The following is a 22,412-nucleotide window of genomic DNA, read 5'->3' on the forward strand; positions in this document are numbered from 1 at the left end:
CTCGGGATCAGAATTATTTTAAAGTCAAAGCTTATATTGTTGAAATAAGCAGTCACTAATAACACACTACACCCTTACTGTCGACAGTAGGAGGTTTTCCTCCTTTGAAGACAATGTTAAAGGTGTAGGTGAAAAGGTTTTTTTTGCAATTGGAAACAGGATTGCTACACACATCCTGTCTGTTGTTTTGTACATTGGTGTAAGTCTACTTTCAAAGCTACTGTAAAACAAGACAGCTCCATGAAACAGGATTTTATTCTGTTTTGTACACAAATGGAGTAGTTTTGTGCCATTAAGTTCAAAGGAAAGCAAGCCCACAGAAGAGAGTGCCATCAATCAGTCTAATGCATCTGGGAGAAAATGTGTATCCAGACAATGCACACGATGCTAAATTTGATATGTAACGACTTTTGCTTTCTGAGATTCGAGGGGTCTTGTGTATATCCCATTGGTCTCCCAAGTTTGTCGCAAGGGCTGTCTGCTGTAGGTTATTTTAGAGTAAATCTTCCTAGTCCTTATCCTCAGAAACCTTGCATATGTTATTCCTCCTTAATTCGTGCCAGCTGCATGCACGCGGTTGTTTATATCTGCAAATATTCTGTGCATCCCATTGCATAATTCAGGGTTAATGTGTCGATTGCCATGTCGCGCATGCCAGGTGCGCCTAGCCAATTTCCAATTCAACTCAGGCAGTTGTTGTGGTCTATTCCGCATTATCTCCGGTAACGCTTCCTTTTACAGTCCAGTTACCCATGTAAATACTATGTACTTATTTTAATAACTACAATTACTGGGTAATAACTAGTACTAACCCCGAACCTACCCCTAAACCTACCCCTGTTCCATGTACTTACCTTATATTAGCCAGTACTTTCTATGTAAGTACACTGTAAGTACCCTGTCAGTATTGTACTGTAAAAGGAAGTGTCACCATCTCCTTACTGCAAAATATCCCGATACATTTCGACAAGCAAGCAAATTATGGTGGTTAAAATATAAGCCACACATCGGAACAAACTGCCTTACATGTCATCGAAGGCGATCGCTTCACAGCGGAATAGTTTCGTCCAGATGGGTTGCTTGTGGATTCTTCTGGCATGGGGGATGCATGGACGGCTGCCTATTTCCTGCCAAGCACGGCGCTGCCATTGGTTCCATGTCTCCCCTTTCCAGAATGTTCTCTGTGACATTACTTCCTAATGAGCGTGTCAATTAGACTTAGGTGAAAGCTCCAGATGGCTGTTGTATGGTAAGGACTGTGTGTTGATACAATAGCAGTCCAGATGCATGGGCTCATGTACAGGAGATGAGAGATGCCAGGACTGCAAGTTGTTTTTATCCCAGTAGATGTATGTCTTGTGTGAAGTGTACCATCGTCACTATCATCAAAGATAGATGCATTTAGTAATTTGAAGGGTTGGGAATTGAGAATTGAGAATGAGGGTTGGGAATTGAGAATTTGAAGGGTTGGGAATTGAGAATGAGTCCTCATCCTAGACATGGTTTATGGTTCTTGAACATCTGTATTCTTCTGCCGTTAAAATAAATGCTTTAGATGAGTTGTACTTGTTGTATTGAATGTGATGAGAGAGAAAGACTGGCTGCTGTGAAATAATACAGAGTCAATACATCTCCACACATCTCTCTATTGCATTGGCCTCGCTGGTCTCATGATCATCAGGATGATTGTAGTCCGATTCACGAGCGAATGACTCAGTGAGTCAATTTGTTTTAATAAATGACTCTCAACATAATCTGTCTAAAGCATATCAGTCACTCCTAATGAATCATGCTTACGATGCTTTTGGGAAACGCAGTCTTGACTAAGTTGATCTCAGAACAATTGCCACCAATGGTCTCTTCGATCAACTTAGGCTTACAATGCTTTTGGGAAACGCGGCCCAGAACAATTAGTGAAATACCTGACTCTGTCTCAATCTTGATTTTTTGTTATTTATAAATGTAAACACACACAGATACACATCTGGTGCTTCCACAAATGTACTAAATGAATACATTAATGGTGTTGTACCAAAAATGGAAGCGCTAAACCAAAATGTTAATTTCTGTTCGACCCCTACGATTCACATCCCTACCTATTAATTAGTCATTCAGCTGATGTGTTAACCAAATAAGCACTTATTATTTATTAAAAAGGGACAGTCACTAAGGAGTGACCTGGGTTTAAGTATCTTGATCAAGGACAAAATGGTGATTCATTGATCGACCAACTGGAGTGAATCTACTATGTTACAGGTAGGGCTCCATATATTTAGCTTCTAAGCTATAATGTTAATGCAGATGGCATGCAATCATTTTTAACTGCCAAATTTTTTTTACAATGATTATGACTTTAGGGAGTGTTAATAAGTGTTATAGTCAGGTTGTCTTGGTAATTAAATGGTGGTAGATGCTATTGCACTATTGTGCTGTTAAGTTGACTAATTATCTAAGCAGAGCTCAAACAGCCATCAGTGAAATCGCATGAGCAGGTTTCATCTGGCCTGTGATTTGATTTGCCTCTCTGACAGAGCGTAAAAACTATGCTTAAGAAAAATACATTTTGCTGCTTGTCGCTTACTCTAAATTAACAAAGCTATGAGTCTTTGTTTTTTTTACTCTTCTTCAGTGATATCTCAAATGACCCCAGATTAAACTACAGAACATGGCCTCCGGTTGCCAGAAATAAAACATTAGAAGACATCTGGGCTCAGTGTGTGTGTGTGTGTTGTGGTTTCAATTCAATTTCCCATAGACTTTTAGTGAAACAGGAGAAGATAACTGAACCAAAACATACATATAAATGAAGAATATTTTAAGTTTTAAAATAAATATATATATATATTAAATATAAAATAATATATATATATGAAGAGTTCAGATGCAAAAGCCTCTAAGTGCCATTTGAAATTTTCTTCTAGAATGATCATTTTTATCAAGCTTGTATATTTAAGTTCAGTGATTTCACTTAAATGGCAATGATAATTACCTATTAATTGTTATTTAAGTGAAATTACTGAACTTAAATATACAAGTTTGATAAAAATCATCATTAAAGAAGACAATTTCAAATGGCATTTAGAGGCTTTTGCATCTGAACTCTTCATATATATTATATTAAGTGGATTTTTAATGGATAAAGAATTTTTTGCATTACTTGGAATGCTACGGTGACCTCATCTAACAAGTTTTCAGGGACACGGTAAGATAAGTATAGGATATAAGCCATAATGATGTTTTACATAAAACACTGAATTATAACGCTATTTATTTCCACAATATTCTAATATTCTTTTTTTTTTTTTTTTTAGATTATCAGTAGAAACTAAGCTCCATTTGAAAGCAAAGAATGTGTTTCGGAAGCTCAAGTGCAAATGAATTGAACATTTTAAAGCATTTTTTTCTGAAAAAGCTCAGGCAAGGCACTGCTTTTTAAGAGCATCACGTCTATTCCATGCTAGAATTGGTTGAATAGCTCAATAGAGTAATTTATTTATTTCCCCTCTTACTTTTAACTTAATTAGTTTGCTCAAACAGTTTCCTTCCGAATACCTTTTTCGCTGTTAATCCCCCGCAGTTATTGTTCCAGACTGCTAGTCCCGACTGAAGTTGCTGGGCTGTTCACGTCTTAAATTAATTCAGTTCCCCATGTCTTAAATCCACTGCTTCCCATGCTCCTTTGTTGCATACATTTATTTAACGCCTACTATTTCACTGGCGCTCTCCCCCATCACGTGCTACCTTCGTCGCTGGTCATCTTCCCTTGCCTCATTTTGCCCCAGCATTAACTTACAATGACTTGCAGAATATATGCCCTGTAAACCTGTAATTGCTTTCCTCGTCTCTGGTCCCAAGTGGTCCTTTATGCCGAAGGATCCATCTCTCTCTCCCATTTAAAGGAGGTTTCCCTTTCATCCATGCCTGGGATATGTAATGATAATATGAAACCGGATTTAGCCTCGGTCTCTCTGAGTGCTGTCTTGGCAGCGGCTGCCTCCCTTACTGTTTTTATTGATGATGCTCTCTATGTATCGCGGGTCTCATATCACCCATGGGCTGTCCTCTAATATGCCTGAGTGTAAACCAAGCCTCTTGTGAGAGTAAAGGTCATAACTCAAAGGGTTATTTAATAATGCAACAAAGGGACATGCATTTACCAAAGCACAGCTATAAGAAACTTTGCAAGGCATCATTCTGGATCTTTTTGTTTTTGATGTGAACATACACAATGTTTTTTTATGAATCCTGTTTAAATTTGGAATCTATAATTACACATTTGTAATAAAGTTGCAATTTAGTTCAATTTAGTTGCTCTACAATTAAAATTTTTGACTTATCGTGCATTTATTGGGGTGCATTGTTTGAAGGTAAATAATCTGTCTTCGTAGTATTTTATCAAAACAACTTCTAACAAACATCTCTTGCTATTAAACTTCTCTCTTCCGCCCATCTGGCTTCATTCTGGTAGCTCCTCCCAACATTTGTCTCATTTCATGCCTTGCTTTCCCCTCAGTAAAATGGGTTGCAAACAGCATGTCATGTCTCTAAACCAAAAGCCATCTTATAAACAATCAGGCTATTTCGAGGCAAGGTTCATTCATGCAAAGCTGTGTATCGTTGCAGCACATTGAACTGATTTGTACGAATTAAAAATGACTCATGTGCCAATAGCAGAAAATCATTTAGCTTTTTTTGTTTTTTGTTTTTTGACAGGCAGACATCTTCAGCTCACAGTGTCTTAATTTGGTGTACATAGTAAAGGCCATTATTGCGTCTGCTCCAATATAATCTTCCATTTAACAAAAGGTACTTTGCAAGTGGAGACCTTTCTCTGAAACTTGTCAGAATGATGAATGGTGCGCGACATGATCTGAAAAAGATCAAGGGCTTCATTTGTCTGAAAGGCAGGGATGCAAAAGGCAGGGGCTTGCTGTCTAATCCTTGAAAAGCCGCCATGAAATCTGGATCTCGATTGGCTTCGCCTGCCTTTATTCTAAATGCATGGAGGAAAGTTGACGGTTCCACCTTTATAATCCACTCACAGATCACACAAGCAAGAATTTCCCCTGTCATTCATCAAATATCATTTTTTTAAAGCAACAACTGAGAATTAAAATCAGTTTATTTGCATAATTAGACTGTACATTAGTTGTTATAAGTGGAAATTTACTTAGTTGGCTGCTTAATGAGTTGTATGCTAATCTTCCGTAGTAAATTGTGGAATTCCATCATGTAAATAGAACAGGGACACGTTAATCTCAAAATTGATTAAAATGTCATTTAAATTCCTAATTTAGGCTTAGAGATGTGTGGTTGAAACTTAATGTTGTAGATAGTTCAACCTGTGTTGAAATTGATGTCACACTTTGCTCGAAGTCCCTCAGGATGTCTGTGAAAGAGTAATTAAAGACTGAATTACCTGCAAATCCCCACTAAAGAATCTTCTTTTCCCTCTGTAATGGCTTTTTGTTTTTTGTTTGGCATGATCCATCTCTGATTTATTTTATATTTCCAGAATCCAGATATTTAAAGGGTTAGTTCACCCAAAAAAGAAAAATCTCTCATCAATTACCAACGTGATCTCACGAGAATATGTATGTATTTGTACGTAAAGTGTCGTTCTATCATACGTACATATAATTACGTTTTATATGTGCAGAAACGTATAATACTGACGTATTTACAGTACTAAAACGTAAAATATTTATGCATTGACAGCACAAAAATGTCATTTATTTACATATGAACAAATCCACCGACGTACATTTTGTATGTATCACAATTTATGCATATTAATATCGTAGCATTATGTTTTGACTCTATTGCATTCCACTGTCTTATTAATGAAGTTTTCAGTAGTAATTATTGATATAATACTAATAAATATTAACATTTTGCTCGTTTCGCCTGCATGGTTTTAAACAATACACTATAAACCTTTAAAAATACATTCTTTAACGTTACTCGTTCAACCATTTTGTAATATTTTATTTACCTTGAGACAAAGCGTTTTCTCCCATAAAACACAACAAAAATTCACAAAAGACATCAATTTTACTAGTTTGATGTAATCCAAATCTTTAGAATCCATAGTTGTTTGCAAGAAACAACTCCTAATTCAGCCTCTTATCCAGTCGTGATCTCTCCATTCTCAGCAGCGACCGTACATGTCAAACCCCGCGCTGGTGATGAATTCAAATTCCAAAATTGCGCTTGCGCCCTTGAGAAGCGATACGTCATCTTTTACGGCAGTGATATCAAACGTTCATTGGCTCTTCCCTGCTTCGTCACAGTTTGCGACATGAAGGACTGTGACGGTTGGTTAGTTTAGTTCATTTGAAATGGAGAATTGCGTGAACCGAAGCCGGATTAACATTTTCATTAGTAATTTGATTTCTGCTCTGTACTTCATACAAAACTATTACAATACTGCCAGAGAGAAGACTGCGACTGCAACGCTTCATCGTGTGAACGGCTTTTGGTATCGGTTTTGACATTTTCGCAATAAATAAATTATTGTGATTATACTTGTCTGTTAGTTATGTTTTTCTTCATAATTTTGTTACGCAGTTTTAAGGAATTTTTATGGGTAGGTTTAGGGGAAGGAGTAGGATTGGTAGCTCAAAATATATTTTAATACTATATTGTTAATAAAACTGCCCTTTCCCAACACATCTGTCCGTTACGTTTTATCATTTTTTTTATATTAAGTACAAAATGGGTATGTTTAGGTTTGGGATTATGGTTACGGGATCTTACATTTATCTATGAAATGGTGAAAAGGGAAATTATACAGATATCTTTATGATATACTGTAGAATACACATAAATAGTTTACGTTTTGTAGCTGTAAAAACTTAATAATGTTACGTTTAAATGTTGCAGATACGTCTATACGTTTCAACATCTATCCAAACGTACTAAAAAGTACGTTTTCTATCTTTGCAAAAACGTAAAATACCTACGTATTAACAATGAGATCAGGCTGCAATTACTCACCAACCGTCATGTTGTGCCAAACCCGTAAGACCTTCATACATCTTCGAAAAACAAATTAAGGTAATTTTAATAAAATTTGAGAGATTTCTGTCCCTCCATTGACAGTTTATGCAATTACAACTTTGATGATTCAAAAAGTTCATAAAGAGATTGTAAAATTAATTTGAATTGAGAATTTTCTGAAGAGACACAGTTGCTTTAAGCTTCCACGAACCAATGAGATTTGCTTTTGTGTTATGCAAAATAAATTCGGTTTGTTCTTGTGCGCCAAGTAAGTACGGTTGAGTTTCTATTTATATTCCTCCCAGACCAAACTCAATGTAAAAAATGTTAGAAGTCTCAACAGGCCGAGATATAGTGAAAGTCAGAGTGAGAGACCTGTGCTCATCTGTCTCTCTTTTTCTATTCCCTAAGCTCACACCTTTGGATCAATCCAGAATCCACATGACAGGAGCATTCCATCCATCTTAGAGTTCAACTAGCTCTCCTTACATCCCAGGCCTTGATAAAAAACACAACTTCCATCCTTAAAAAAAGAAAGCAGGCTTCCTTACTTCCTTCACACCACAGTTTTAGCCTGTACTACATCGATCAGTTTCATGCCAAAGGTGTGGAGGTGGCTATAAGGAACAAAAACGTAATTTGATATATTTTTTTCATAATATTGTATCCTGCTTTTATTAAAAAAGTAATAAACTAGATTTTCCATAGAACTTGTCTCCTGATTGCTAAGGTGGGAGTTTGCCAGGGCATCGGTAGGGTGTCTGCGGTCATTTCTAGATGCTTTAATTCTTCTCTTTTTTGCCCAATTTCTAAGACTGAATCATGTTTGGTACCTCAGTGAGCAGTTGGAATCAGGATTTGCCAAGTGAAATAAAACGAGTTTAGACTATGTCAATAACAATTAGAGGAGTAATCTCAGTTTGGTGAGAGCACTGCCTTAATACATTTTCTTTCTCAGCAAATCACTTGCTGTTTATTACAGCGTCTACTTAGAAAGAGTCGTGATTCACATAAATCACATATTGAAAACAAGTCTCAGATTTTTTTTAGGTTTAACACGTGTGCAATAGGGATTAAATTTCAGATCTGATTCAGAACAAGCAATGTATGATGATGGTGAAGTCAATGAATTATAATAGGGAAGTTTTCTCTCCATTACAAAATGTCCACAAATCTTGCTGTACTTTAATAAAACCATTAATAAACATTATTTTGGCATCCTCCACAAGTCATATTATTAACATTCTGCTCGGTAAAACTGAAAATGTGTAGTTGTTGCCTTAAAGAGATATCTTTACACTGTAAAAAATATTTTCAAGATTTGTTATCATAACATATTTTCTTTTGTCAAATCAACTTTATAATAATTTATTAAGTTGAGATAACTTATTATTTTGAGTTTCTGATGGTTAAATTAATTTACTTCATTGTATTAACTCACTTTTTCCAGTTCAATCAACTTAAAATTATAAGGCAACCAGGTTACTTACTTTTTTAAGTTAAACCAACAAAAAAAAAATTACAGTGTAGTAATCACAACATTTTTTTGTTTTGTCAAATCAACTTAAATAATTTATTTAGTTCAGATAACATAATTTTGAGTTTCTGATGGTTAAATTAATCTCCTTCATTGTATTTACTCACTTTTTCCAGTTCAATGAACTTAAAATTTTAAGGCAACCAGGTTACTTACTTTTTTAAGTTAAACCAACAAAAAAAATTACAGTGTAGCAATCACAACATTTTTTCTTTTGTCAAATCAACTTAAATAATTTATTTAGTTCAGATAACATATAATTTTGAGTTTCTGATGGCTAAATTAATCTCCTTCATTGTATTAACTCACTTTTTCCAGTTCAATGAACTTACAATTTTAAGGCAACCAGGTTACTTACTTTTTTAAGTTAAACCATCATTTTTTTTTACACTGTACCTGATCTGACCATTGTTATAACTTTCAGTAAATAAATGTAATGTTTTTTACTTGAATAAATGCATTCATTCATTCTTTGGTAATATAAAGTTGGCTGACAAAACATGATTTACAGTGTGGATATCATAAAGGCGACAACGGATAAACAGCATCAAATAAAACACTGAGTTCGCTCTGTAGCTCTGCACTCACATAAATTGCAATTCTCTTTATAAATAAATGTTTATAGTTATGCAATACAGTCAAGAGTCACCAGCTTTAAGCCAGGATGTGAAAAATGCATGCATTCCATCTTCCTCCCCCCTCTTCCGCCTTCTGTAGCTATAAACCATGTTCAGAGGGATCGATACTCTCTCCGATAGAGCAGCTAATGCACTGTGAGCTGATTTTGCTCAACATGACAGCAGCGGCTCTACTTGTGTGCAGTGTTTATTACCGACCAAACAGGAAGAACGAGGAAAAGGGTTATTCGGATATTCTTGGCTTTCTGACAGTAATGGCTGAAATGTTAGACAATCAGGGTAAACAAATATAACAGAGCTGTTCGGTTATTATAATATTTACATACCTCGTAATCAATGTCATTTCCGCATGGTTGGTAATTGCGTTTTAAAAGGCATTATTCGGAGAAATTCCGTTGTACCTTAAGCATCAGTATTTTGCTGTACCTAAAGCGATACCTAATCAATGCCTTTTGGATTTCTCTTAGAGAAGGACTAATCCCCACCTCAAACCATCAAAATGCTAATATCCTCTCTGTTTGGAATGCTAGGAGCTTTCACTCTCTCTAATTTTCCTATTCTGAAAAAGACCTTTCTGAGTAACATAAGAGAGTGAGAGATCAATAATTCACTGAAGCTCATTATTTATTATCCTACTGGCTGAAGGCAGCCAAGGAGAGGTGGTGTAAGGATTAGCTAGCATGGCTATCCCTGCCAAACATAGTCAATAGGTACACAAAAGTGGCCCCAGAAATAAACTCCATTATCCCCTCCCTATTAGCATGCTATTAGCAATTATAGATTTTGCTGAGTTGCATCCCTCTGGGCTGAATGCAAACATGACGGGCGTCTTGTCTGAGTTCAAACATAATATGCGTGGCAGAACGTGATCACAGGAGTGGCCTTAAACTCCCTAAAGTCAACAGAGCTTTGAGGCAAAAATATCACTTTTTTTAGTGTGGAGTGCAGTCATTTCAAATTTGGATTCCCCAAAATAGCCAGAGTCACGTCATGTTAGATGAAATGGTTGTTAATAAATGGGCGACTACGCAACTGGCTTGACTTTGAGAGCAATGACTAAAAGAGTCAGCGGATCAATAACCTAATTCAAAGTTTTTTAGAGAGGCCTTCTTCAATATGTGTGAAATGAAATTGTCAATTGCACTCTGGTGAGCCGGAGCTCAGCTGGAGTGGGCATATCAAGTCAAATGCCTGTCACTTGGGGAGGCCTTGTACTCAAAAGAGGAAAGTTATTATGCAGTATGACTGAGTCAAAGGGACAGGAGGACTTTGAGACATGATCCGGGTCTCTTTTTCCTCAGAGGAAGAACTGTAAGTGTCTATGGAATCAACTTTTAATATGTGCCAGTGACTGACTTTTAAAGGGTTAGTTCACCCAAAAATGAAAATTAAGTCATTAATTACTTACCCCCATGCTGTACTAACCCCGTAAGACCTTCGTTCATCTTCGGAACACAAATAAAGATATTTTTGATTGAATCTGAGAGCTAGATCAGTCCTCCATAGACTGCCTAAGTGACTGGCTCTTGACGGCCCATAAAGTCATTAAAGAAAAGGTTTAAATATTCCATGTGCCTACAGTGGCACAATTATAAGTTTATCAAGCGACGAGACTACTTTTTGTGCGAAAAAAACATAAATAACGACTTTATTCCACTATTCCATTACTTCCTTATGGGCGCATGCGCGAGAACTGAGACGAGGACGTTCTCATTCGTCTACTTCTTGTTACCGGCTACTCACCGCTTAGGAGTTTTACCGCCCCCTACCGTATAAGATGATGCGCTGATATAGCTGGAAGCGCAAAACTTTCTGTTTACAAGCAGAGGAAGATGCGCGCTGTACATACGCTTTTCAATTTGCGTATTTTCCGCACTATATGGTGCACTTAAAAGCCTTTAATCTTCTCAAAAAACGACAGTGTTCCTTATAATCCGGAGTGCCTTATATATGGATCATCATTTTATACGGTAGGTGGCGGTAAAACTCCTGAGCGGTGAGCAGCCGGTAACAAGAAGTAGACGAATGAGAACGTCCTCGTCTCAGTTCTCGCGCATGCGCACATAAGGAAGTAATGGAATAGTGGAATAAAGTTGTTATTTATGTTTTTTTCGCACAAAAAGTAGTCTTGTCGCTTGATAAACTTATAATTGAGCCGCTGTAGGCACATGGAATATTTAAACCTTTTCTTTAATGACTTTATGGGCCGTCAAGAGCCAGTCCCTTAGGCAGTCTATGTAGGACTGATCCAGCTCTCAGATTCAATCAAAAATATCTTTATTTGTGTTCCGAAGATGAACGAAGGTCTTACGGGGTTGGAACAGCATGGGGGTGAGTAATTAATGACTTAATTTTCATTTTTGGGTAAACTAACCCTTTAAGGTTTCTTTGTGCTGGAGTGTTCTTTGCATTCAGAATTTGTCTGCACTGTAGCCTCCTCTCTTCCGGAAGCAAGACTGCTCAATACATTTATATCATGTTTCTGAACCACTGGTCGTTACAGCAACAATTTCATTGAAGGCAGACGTAGTAGTTCACTCTACTGTAATGCCCAACACAGCAAAGAGGTTGCTGATGAATATCTTTGTGTGTTGAGTCAGGAGTTGCCCATCAAGGTGAAAAGACCCACAGCAGTTGCACTCAGTGATGCAAGAGAGTTGTCTGTCTCTGTCAGCACAAATCGATGGACTCTGTCAGAGCGAAAAGTGCACACATGCCGATTTCCAGGTTGGTAGTGTAATTGTGTTGAATTGGGGAGGTGTTGTTTGTGATCCCTGGACTGTGTGAAATGAAATCTGAAATGAAACTCAAAATGGCAGATATAGAAGAAGACATTGTTCAGTTGCTGTTCAAGAAGACCATACACAATGGCTTGGAAAACAATTTGTATTTATTTCACTTCCGCAAGCTTTGCCTCTCTTCCAAATGGTGACCTCGACTCTTTTGGCCCTAATTTGACTCCACACTGGAATGATGTAATGTTGCATGGTCTGTTAGGTATCACCTTGAAGTCAGCACCAGTGCTGTCTTCACAAAAGAGTGCACTGTTGGTGAATCAAATGTGTAACAGAAGCACTGGTAGTCACTCTTTTGAACCGTAAATTGTCAAAAACAAAGGCCACAAGATTGCAAATCCACATCTTTTTGCTCATGTCCTTTTTCTGAGGCATAATTTGACCACTGTTAGCTTTTCATTTGAAAACAAATTGTACTTTCTTCCAACTTATACGGCGAAACAACTTTTCAGAGTGAAGGTAAGTGACCAACCACCTTAATGGAATATTCTCTCCTTGTGTAATTTAGGAATCTGGCAAGGAAAGATGATGTGAGCATGGGCTGGCTTTAATTGATTGTATTACTAATGAGCACTGAGAGGAGAAGGAAGCTGGGAATAGAATCCTAATCACTCTGTCAGACTGGTGACGAGCTCCTCACCAGGGTCCTGCCTTGCAGCTCACACAGGGCCCCTGGGTAAATTTCCAATGGTTTCACCTAGCTGTAGGACACCAGCCTCAGGGGTGTGCACATTAAGGTGTGCAAACAGAGAGTTCATTAAAAAAAAGAGTCTGATATACTAGTACAGATTACACCAGTTTGTCTACACGGTCACCTAACATTCTAGTAACAGCCATTACTAATTTGTTTCGTGCCACAGTGGTTTTCAACTGATGTGTTGCAGACCAGGAATAGGATGAAGAGTGGATAGGGTGGCATGAAAGGTAATGTTTCCAATCAAACTCTACAATATTTTGACCAAATTTAGGAAATTGAGGGAAACTTTCAACATGAAAGTCAACATGTATCCCTTTTCCACCAAAAAAAGAACTGGTTTGGAACTGGCGCTGGTTCAAAATTGGTTCGGAGTTGGTTCAACTTGCGAATCCGTTCAGAACCTGTTTGTTTTTCCACTGACTAGAGCGCCCAGGGAACGACGTCGTTATGTCACTGTGCACGTCGCTAGAAACGCTTGCAAGTACATTGCTTTGGGATTATCTCTAACTCGTGTACCAAGAAAACTTTAAAAACAATTGAAATATGCAAGTCACTTTTCGTTTGATATGTAATCTTTTCTGATAAGTTATGTACCCCTGTCTTGTGTCTTTTTTCTTTCCATTTATTTGCTCTATATTGTGACTGTTTTCTTTCGCTTGCGTGTTTCTACAGTTTCTCCTGGCTTTGCGATGGTCAGAAAATATGTTTAGAACACATCTAAACCCGCCCCAGCCCCCAACGTAAGCATGACGTGGTTCTAAAAAACGGTTCTAGTCCAGCAAAGAGTTGGTGCCACTTTGGAACCAGTTTTCCCGGCCGCGAACCGGTTCTTTGGCTGTCGAAACACAAAGAACTGGTTCACGCGCAGGCACCGGCTCCGAACCGGCTCTCAAAATGCTTTGGTGGAAAAGGGGCTATGGAGAGGTTATGTGAAAGACCCTCATCTTCAAAAACCTTGAGCAAACCTACAAAAAGTCGAAGAAAATAAAACCCTGACTACAATTATGGGTTTACTTGCAATAAACATTGTTTGTGCTGACCCAGATGTTGGGTCACCACTTGACATCAATGTAAAATTTGGGCCCTGACACAAAACCAAACAAGAACAACTGATTTAGCAGGCACTTTATTTGAAGCTACTTTAGTACACGTATTAGGGGCTGTGCCTCTGATGTAACTTTGGGTTACATTTGTCGATAATGGATGCAATGGTAATGGAACCATGCAGGGTTGGATCTTCAACCACCCTAGTCTGTGTTGTACAATTGTATTTTTTCCATAAATTGTACCAACACTAAAAGGGTTCACTCTGTGGTGGATTCTGGCCTTTCTGATTCTCTGAAAGAAAGAAATACATTGCCCCCGAACTGAGCTTGTTGTGAGGTTTCATGGTTGACATCGGCAAGGACCAAGCCACTGTGGTATTTTAGTTTGAAGAACTCTCTGAAGCAAATAAATCCTTTGTGAATGGGCAGAAAAAAATAACCACCTGTCAGTCTCTTGATACTCTCATCTCTTTCTCCTCTTATTTCTTTCTCCTCTTCTCATTGAAGCCCAAGAGATCCTCACATTGTGACTTTTTCCACATTTCTTGCTTGGTGTGTCACGTCAGAAGAGCATAGTAAGCAGTTGGCTGCAGTTTTGGTAGTTTATCTCAGGAACAGATGTTGCTTTTGCGCAGTGGTGGCAGAGGCAAACCCTGGTAGCACCACAGGGCATTTGTGATGGCAGTTGCCAGCTGGAACCTTTGAACCCGAACTATCTGAATGGCTGACTCTGTCAAACATCTGTTTCCTTCCCAAGCACTATAATTTTTGCTTATAGACCTTGCAACATTGACAAATTAACCTTTTTCACCTGTGGCCATGGGTGATGTGGTAAGCATAAATACTATCCAATCGGAACAATGAAGTGCGATGGAAAGGTGGAGCATTAAAATGAATTCTGCTTTTCCATTGGACATTCGGTTGACTGATAATGAACTGTGATCCATGGACCTTCCAAAAGTCTTTGGAGATTGAAAGTGTTGCATTCATCTCTGATTCTGAGGGGAGAAAGACAGAAACAGAGTGTCCTTATACCATTAGCCCGGGCTCTGCATGACAAATGTCCTCTTTAGGCCAGTAAACCAATAGAAAAAGGATAATTGCATCACAAGTCAAAGATCACTGAGTCACTGTCAAGAGACCTACTAAGCTAAGGCTTTCTAAAGACCGCGACGTTTTGAGCCCGCGGACATTAGAAGGGAGGATATCTGCAGACCTTTTCCATTCTCAAAAATGGGATAGAAGTTCAAGACTTCACTTGATGATATCAAAATGATCTTCATAGCCAGTGCACTTAGTGGCCACCTTGGTACTTTCTAGTTATTTAGGTCCTACAGCTCTAAAGAGTGAGATCTTCAAAGCCCATGTTTCAGTAATATATGTCCAAATCTCAAATACACTGTCTTGCTTCTCAGATTTCCTAAGTAACTCCTTAAATTCTCTTTGAGGTAATGAGTGACAGCTTTAACAGTTGCTCTTTTGTTAACTTGTTAGTTAAATGATTAAACAACACTATCCTTATCCATAACCTCAGAACCTTACAGAGGGTAAAGCATCCTGTGTGCATTCCGTTGTAGGGTGTCTGCTTATTTAGTCTCCCTGTAATGTCCCAATTGGCTCTGTGCGGTTAGCACACAGGGTGGCCGGCGTAAGGACCAGGCCCAAAGCAGGAAGGGTCTATTCATGGGTGCTGCATTTTAAGGTCCTTGTGGGGGAAAAAAACGTAAAGAGAGTGCTTTTAACTCCCACATAGAGCTCGGATTATACTGTAGTTAGCCGAGTCTCACTTCAATAACTCATTTAGAATATGAACTGCATATTTAGTGCAGAGTGGGATTGTGGGTAAATACCAACATGCTGTTTGAAGTGGGGCTTTATGCTTGGAATTGCACAAGGGCTGATACATGTCATGCAGATGAGTAATGGCAAAGCAGAATGGTGTAAAATCAAACTAAATAATCTGTATCACAGCCTATAAACCAATTCTGTTGATGGCCTGCGTATTCACATTGGATAATATAGTCATAAAGCACTTCTTTAATGACACTGACTGATGAATATTCATTGGATAGGTCCATCTGCACTATTTTATCATAAAATTGTTAAAGGTGCCATATGCATGATAAACTCTGTGCTGCATGCGTAAAAATGCAGCTGTGCCTAACTTGGTATGAGGAACACAATGGGTTCCTAATTAGATCTAGAAAAAATCTAGTTTCAAACAAATCTGCTGAGTTTTGAGAAATGTGCTCTTTGTATTCATCTTGGTTTCGTATGAATTTGAAAAACATGCTTTTTAATGGTTTTTAAATGTATTTTTCGAGATTTTTTTTTTTCTTACAAATACCATTTATAATTTCATTACATTTTTAGGTAGTCATACCACATGACATTTTATAACCTGTCAAATTGACCTTCACACAGAGTTATGAGGTTCATGTGACGGTTTCACCACATGACTTTGATCACACTATGTATGGACATAACTTATTAACTCTTTCCCCACCAGCATTTTTTTTTTTCATCCACGGCCACCGCCAAGTTTTCATCCACCCCAAGTGTTTTTGACCATTTTCACAAAAATGTTTCACAAAAAAAAAAAAAACATTTTCACAAAAAAACCCACAATATTTTGTTGTATGAATATCTGAATATGCAAGATCAACAACGAAAACAAACGATCAAAAAAACTTTTTTGTTCTTTTCATGTATATATATATATATATATATATATATATATATATATATATATTAGTGCTTTTTTTAAAAAAAATAATTGCGATTAATCGCATCCAAAATAAAAGTCTTTGTTAACAATTTGTGTGTGCTTTATATAATTATTTTGTATATATAAATACCATCCCGATCTCACGACCAAGTCGTACGAATTCGACGAATGATTAAAAAGTGGCTAATTCGTAACAATTCATACGACCTCACTCGTACGAATTCATACGATTTTGCTAAATCGTACATATTTTACTAATTTTCCAATTCGTACGAATGACCTACCCCTTACCCCGCCCCTAAACCTAACCATTACGTGGGTTTAGACAAATCGTACGAATTAGTATGAGTGAGGTCGTACGAATTAGTACGAATTAGCCACTTTTTAATCATGCGTCAAATTCGTACGAATTGGTCGTGAGATAGTGTTGATAAATACACACACATGCATGTATAAATTTAAGAAAATGTGTTATTCATATATAAAATATTTATATTTATATAATATAGATTTTGTATATATATGTACAGAATTTAAGCGCAAATAATTCTTAAACATATACATGCATGCATATGTATTTATATATACAAAATAATTATACACAGCAAACACAAATATATTATGTAAACACAGAATTTTATTTTGGATGCGATTAATTGCAATTATTTTTTTCACAGCCCTAATATATATATATATATATATATATATATATATATATATATATATATATATAAAGCTGATAAAATCACGATTTTGTCAAAGACTACATCCAGATTCAGAAAGATGATGAAAACACAGATGAAAGTAGATCGAGTCCATCAACACCCCCCAAAGGTTCACAGTCCTGTAGCTCATCCTGGGTCGATATTTCATTCAGTAACATTAAACAGTTTTGACTTATATACTGTTTTATGTTGTTGATCTTTTTATTTTACATATGCATTTGATATGGCTTTTTTCTGCATCTTCTTCGCATGTGTTTTGATCAGGAGATTCAGTACTCTTTCACCCTGTATAACAGTGAAAACATGCAAAGCCAGAAAATTGGTGGGGATAAGTGATAGTAATAAGCATTGAGTATTTTAGCTATGAGAAATGTGTTGGTATATAATTTGTTTTTTTTTTTAATGAGGCTTTTTTTTTCATTTTCATGTAAAGACAGTTGCATCAAGCTGAAATCATTTACTTTTCGCAAAGAAAATAGGAATATAATATAGGAAATACAATAAAAATGATGATTTCTCATATACTTTTTAAATAAACTAGTAGTTTTTCCAAATATGTGCAGTCCTGAGAGATTCATATATATTTTCTCCTACCATCACCTAAACAAATTTCCTCATTTGCATTTTAAGTGAACACAGGTGCCAGCCATGCGCCATGTAGTGCTAAAGCACAGATCCAGTAATGATTATTGATCTTTTTTTGTTTTTAAATAACACCAGTACTGTGCTGCTCGAAGATCACAGCTCCACAGGCTTTGACAGGATTGACATTGTATTTGGCATGCGATTAGGGGTGATGTGACGGGTTTAAATGTCAGGCCTATTGGCTGTATATGTGTGCATGGCCGTGTGCCATGTGCACTGTTGCATGGGTGCTAATCTGAGAGGTCTGTGATACGACTGGATTGATGGAGGGAATTAGTGTCAGGGGGGGTCTTGGATGCAAGACTTTAATTACAGGATATGACCTCAGAGTTTGTGTGTGTCAGTAGGAAGACTGATCCTTTGTGGAAAATTGATTGAGATTTTATCTTTGGATGTTCAGACACATTTAGGGCTGAGCGATATATTGAATATTCATGATGTATTTGTGATCGTTTTGCCGGACATATAAAATTCAGCCTCATCATGAATATCTCAAAGATTTAAATGCAAGCTTTTTATTCGGTCATTAAGATTCGTAAAGGCTGTTTCATTAGACTAGTTTCACAATCCTTCTGGCCTTGTGACTATGATTATGACTATGAACCAAGTTGCTTTAATGGAGTATCTGATTTGAAGTAGTAAAAATGGCATTACGGTAAAATCTAAAATGTTCATGAATCATTGTGTAATATAAATTGATGCACATCTAACAATGTTTGCTTTTTCTTTCTTGCGTTTCAGTAGCAGTAAACGCAAAACATGCATTATGCAAAATATACATAATGTTGTTTTTTTTTTGTTTTGTTTTTTTTAATGTGAGGTTAAATACAGTATATCTGTTTATTTAAAATGTTTCATTTTTAAAATGTATTACACATGCCTGGTTCTGAAACTGATTTGCCAGTATACAACTTAATGTTGGTTACAAAAAAATAAAAATAAAACATAACTTTTTACATGTAATGGTGAGTTACTGCTTTATGTATCATCTTTGCAACTCTAGGGCGACTTCTAGAAAGCATTGATATGCTACTGAAGAGTTCACTGACATTGGCACTGCTATTCAACATGTAGACTAATCTCCATATCCTTTAGGCCACATTGATTCATATTGGAGAATGCTTTGGCAAGTGGAGATTTTTCTGAAGGGAATGTGAAAAAAAAAAAGAGAAGAAAACAGATAATAAAAAGTCTTTGCGATTTCCGTTCATCTGTCAGCGAAAGGTTTGGTGGGATTTTCCTGGCTGGTTCTATTTTGTGATACTTCATACCTTCTTAGCAAGTATTCAGTTCAGGCTTTCCAATTTAAATGCAAATTTTACAGGACATCACAAGGAACCTGCGATGGGTGCAAAAAAAAAAAAAAAATCATTCAGCACCAACGATAAATTATATATTTTAATTAACCAGTGAGAGAAATGCCTATATTCAGCAGCAATGGCCATAAATAAGATATGAATAAATAAATAAGACAGGAGATAAAGGCGAGCAAAATAGGTCTCATTGAGCAACATTATTATAAAATCTGCAGAGCCATGGGATGTCATTAAGAGAAGGATCCTGAGCTGTCAGATATCAAATGTATTGCTCATGAGTTTGATGGGGTAAATGCAACTTATGGGCGCCAGAAAAAGAAGGAATTCTGAAGAACTGACAGAGAGATACAATTTTAATTTCACTCCTGTCAGTCCTTCTTTTTTTCTCTCGAGTGCTGGAATAAATATGAAGTGTCAGTCAACAGACTAAAGTATTTCTCTGCTTTACTTGAGAATCTCAACGGAATAGAGGAAAGCTTTGGTTTTTAAGCAGTGGTAATTGAAAAACCAAAAAGTGCACTTTAGAAATACTGAAAGTCGTACTTTTAATTTGGGCATATGAAAGGGTCATAAACTGCATTCTGTAATGATATTACTCCATAAGTAGTGCTGGGCAGCAATTTTTGAGTAATATCTGGACATATTCTTGATTTCAAAGAGTTTATTGTCATTCAAATGTAAATTATGACCTCATACAATGTTTATGATGAATTATTGATGAACGACACACAGAGACAAACAAAGACGTTAATCAGCGAGGATATACAATATTGACTTTAGTCTAAGACATTGATCAAACAAAGAAAATAGTTTGCTCTGTTGTCTTCACACTTTTGTGTATGTGAACTTTGTGTTTAGTGAGTGATGAATGCTGGGTAAATACAGCATGTTGATAAAAGACATGCTAAGTATGCAGACTCATGAATCAGAACATAATAAGTAGCTGACAAAAGCAAAATATCCACAATTTTAAACACCCCCATCAATAAAAGCAAATATTATAGGCACATCACTCCCACTTACAACTTCGACACTAGCCAAGACGAGCACGTTCCTGCCAGCAAAAACAATCAAGAACTTTTGCTACAAGTGAGCTAGGTTCTCCGCAATTAGCGAGACCGTGTTGCGATTACAATGTTAAATATATAAATAAAGTGTGTATACATTTCCTTTAGCAAGTTAACCATCCTGATAATAGGGTGTGTTATAATTTCCTGTTTAACTTTAAGGAATAACTACTGTTGGGATCATGGGAGACAATTAAACAAGCGAGTGTACAAAAAAAAAAAAAAAAAAAAAACACTTCTGCTTGTATTCCTTCCATGGCTGTACTGTATGTGTGTATTCATCCATTTTTTTAATTTTTTATTTTTTTATTCTTGGTTATGAATATTCCCTGTCTCACTCTGATGAATGCCTCTCTTTGTGCTTTTTTTAACTGTGCGGGCTCTTTTTAATGTTTTAAATGCTGGTGTGCTTAGGGAGACAAATTGATATCCTGACCCTACAATGTGTTGTTTTTGGTCTGGATTTCACTGTGAAGTCTTCCCATCGGAAAGAAAATCACAAAAGGGGTCCTGTTAATATCTCAATTATTTCTCCTAGACAAAAATTACATTGAGATCAAATTTTGTTCTCAGATTTTCACAGTAATCTCACATATTTCTACAGTTTCAGAAGTGATCTTAGCAATGCATAAAAAAGTGATTTTCTAAGATATGAAAGTCTTTCATCGAATAGAAATCTGGAATTAAAGGAATCTGGAACGTCATTAAAGTGATTTCAGCAAACTTCCACTATTTTGCTTACTTCAACCTATTGCAACTAGCAGCCAATGTCAAAATGATTGATAGGTCTAGAGTTTTTCAGATTTAAGTTAAAGATGAGTACTGTTTTGCTGTTCGCAGGGTCTATAGTGCTTTCACAGATAAAGTTATGATTGATCAGGAGACCTGTTTCAGTGATATCTGTCAGATAGTTGGAAAATGTTATGCGATCGAATAGTTTTTTTTACCCCACTGTTGACAATAAAATTAATTGAAGGCTGTTTGTTAAAAAAAGGCAGCCAGAACAACAGTGGCTCAACCAATGGTGTGATTTTGAAACAAGACTACCCTGTTAGGTCTTGGAGTGACTAGAAATGTGCGTTCACAAATCACACAAATTCAGAAAGTGCACTGTCCTGAGTTCTGAATTATGAAATAGCAATAAGGACGAAACAGAGGAACAGAGGAAAAAAAGAGAAATAGTCTATCTGTCTATCCCACAGCCAGTTGGCCAGAGAAAATATCAGTGCCAGAGGGCATTGATTCCACTGATGAGACGCTATAAAGTAGGGAAGAGAGAGAGAGACGGAGATAGAGAGAAGTGGGGCGGGGAATCAGCAGGCAGAGACATTGGAAGAAAGAAAACAAGTGAGAGAGAAGGGGAGGGAAGGAGGAAACTGTCCTCCTCATGCTGTCTTGGCATCGGTGGCACCCAGTTTCTCTCGGGCAGGCCAGAAGCCTCACGATCTACCTCTGTGTGTGTCTCTGCAGATGGCCAACATTGTGACGTCCTTCTGCTGTGTGGTGCTTGCAGCCGTGGTGGTGGTTTATGCCCAAAGGCGCAGCCAGCAAGGTAAGTCCACATTTTGGATACTTCCTCCATCTGTTGTGGGTCTCCGGTGTGTGTGTGTGTTTGATCAGGAACAAGACCTGTTTCTTAACAAAACCAGCTACATCTTTTGTAGATTATGGATCAGTTTGTCCTTTCTGTTATCTTGACTTTCTTTTTACTTGTCATTTTCTTTGCGTCCCTCCTTCAGTCTGTCTGTTGGAGTGGAACAGTGAAGTCACATTGTGAGCAGAGGGTCAGTATCACCTGACTGTGGGGAGGGGTGTGTGTATGTGTGTGTGAATGCTGTTTAACGCATGGCCTGGCTGCCCGGAAACACAGAGGCTAGCCTGTCATTGGGTCAAAAACTAGAGCTCCAGAACAAAACAATCCTCGAAGTGTGTATGAATGTGTCTAAGTTTGGACCAGACATGTTATCTTGCTGACTGTGATGGGTTCTCTCATGCTTGGGTGAATAAGCAACTATGTCGTTTCTGCATTCCAATTCAGTGTCATTTTGTAAGACCTCTGGGTAGATGTGCTACCAAGGGCGTCCTTGTTTTGTTGGAAGCTACTATAGCTATTGTCATTCTTTTCGGTTATTATTCAAGCTGGCATATTTCCGTTTGCTAACCAGGTGCAACTCAAGTTTCCATGAACAAGTAATTTGTCTGTCCGCAGAGAAGGC

General features: G+C 37.2%; 1 protein-coding gene across 1 annotated transcript in view; it reads left to right on the forward strand.

The window, feature by feature from the left end:
* Positions 1–22,412, forward strand: part of cntfr (ciliary neurotrophic factor receptor) — a 196,000-nt gene that overhangs the window by 44,267 nt on the left and 129,321 nt on the right. The window contains exon 2 of the mRNA XM_039678155.2: positions 21,667–21,748. Within this exon, the coding sequence (XP_039534089.2) occupies positions 21,667–21,748 (82 nt within the window). The remainder of the gene's footprint in view (positions 1–21,666; positions 21,749–22,412) is intronic.

This window comes from Pimephales promelas, chromosome 23 (genome assembly GCF_988280905.1).
Source record: "Pimephales promelas chromosome 23, fPimPro1.hap1.1, whole genome shotgun sequence".
Lineage (NCBI taxonomy): Eukaryota > Metazoa > Chordata > Actinopteri > Cypriniformes > Leuciscidae > Pimephales > Pimephales promelas.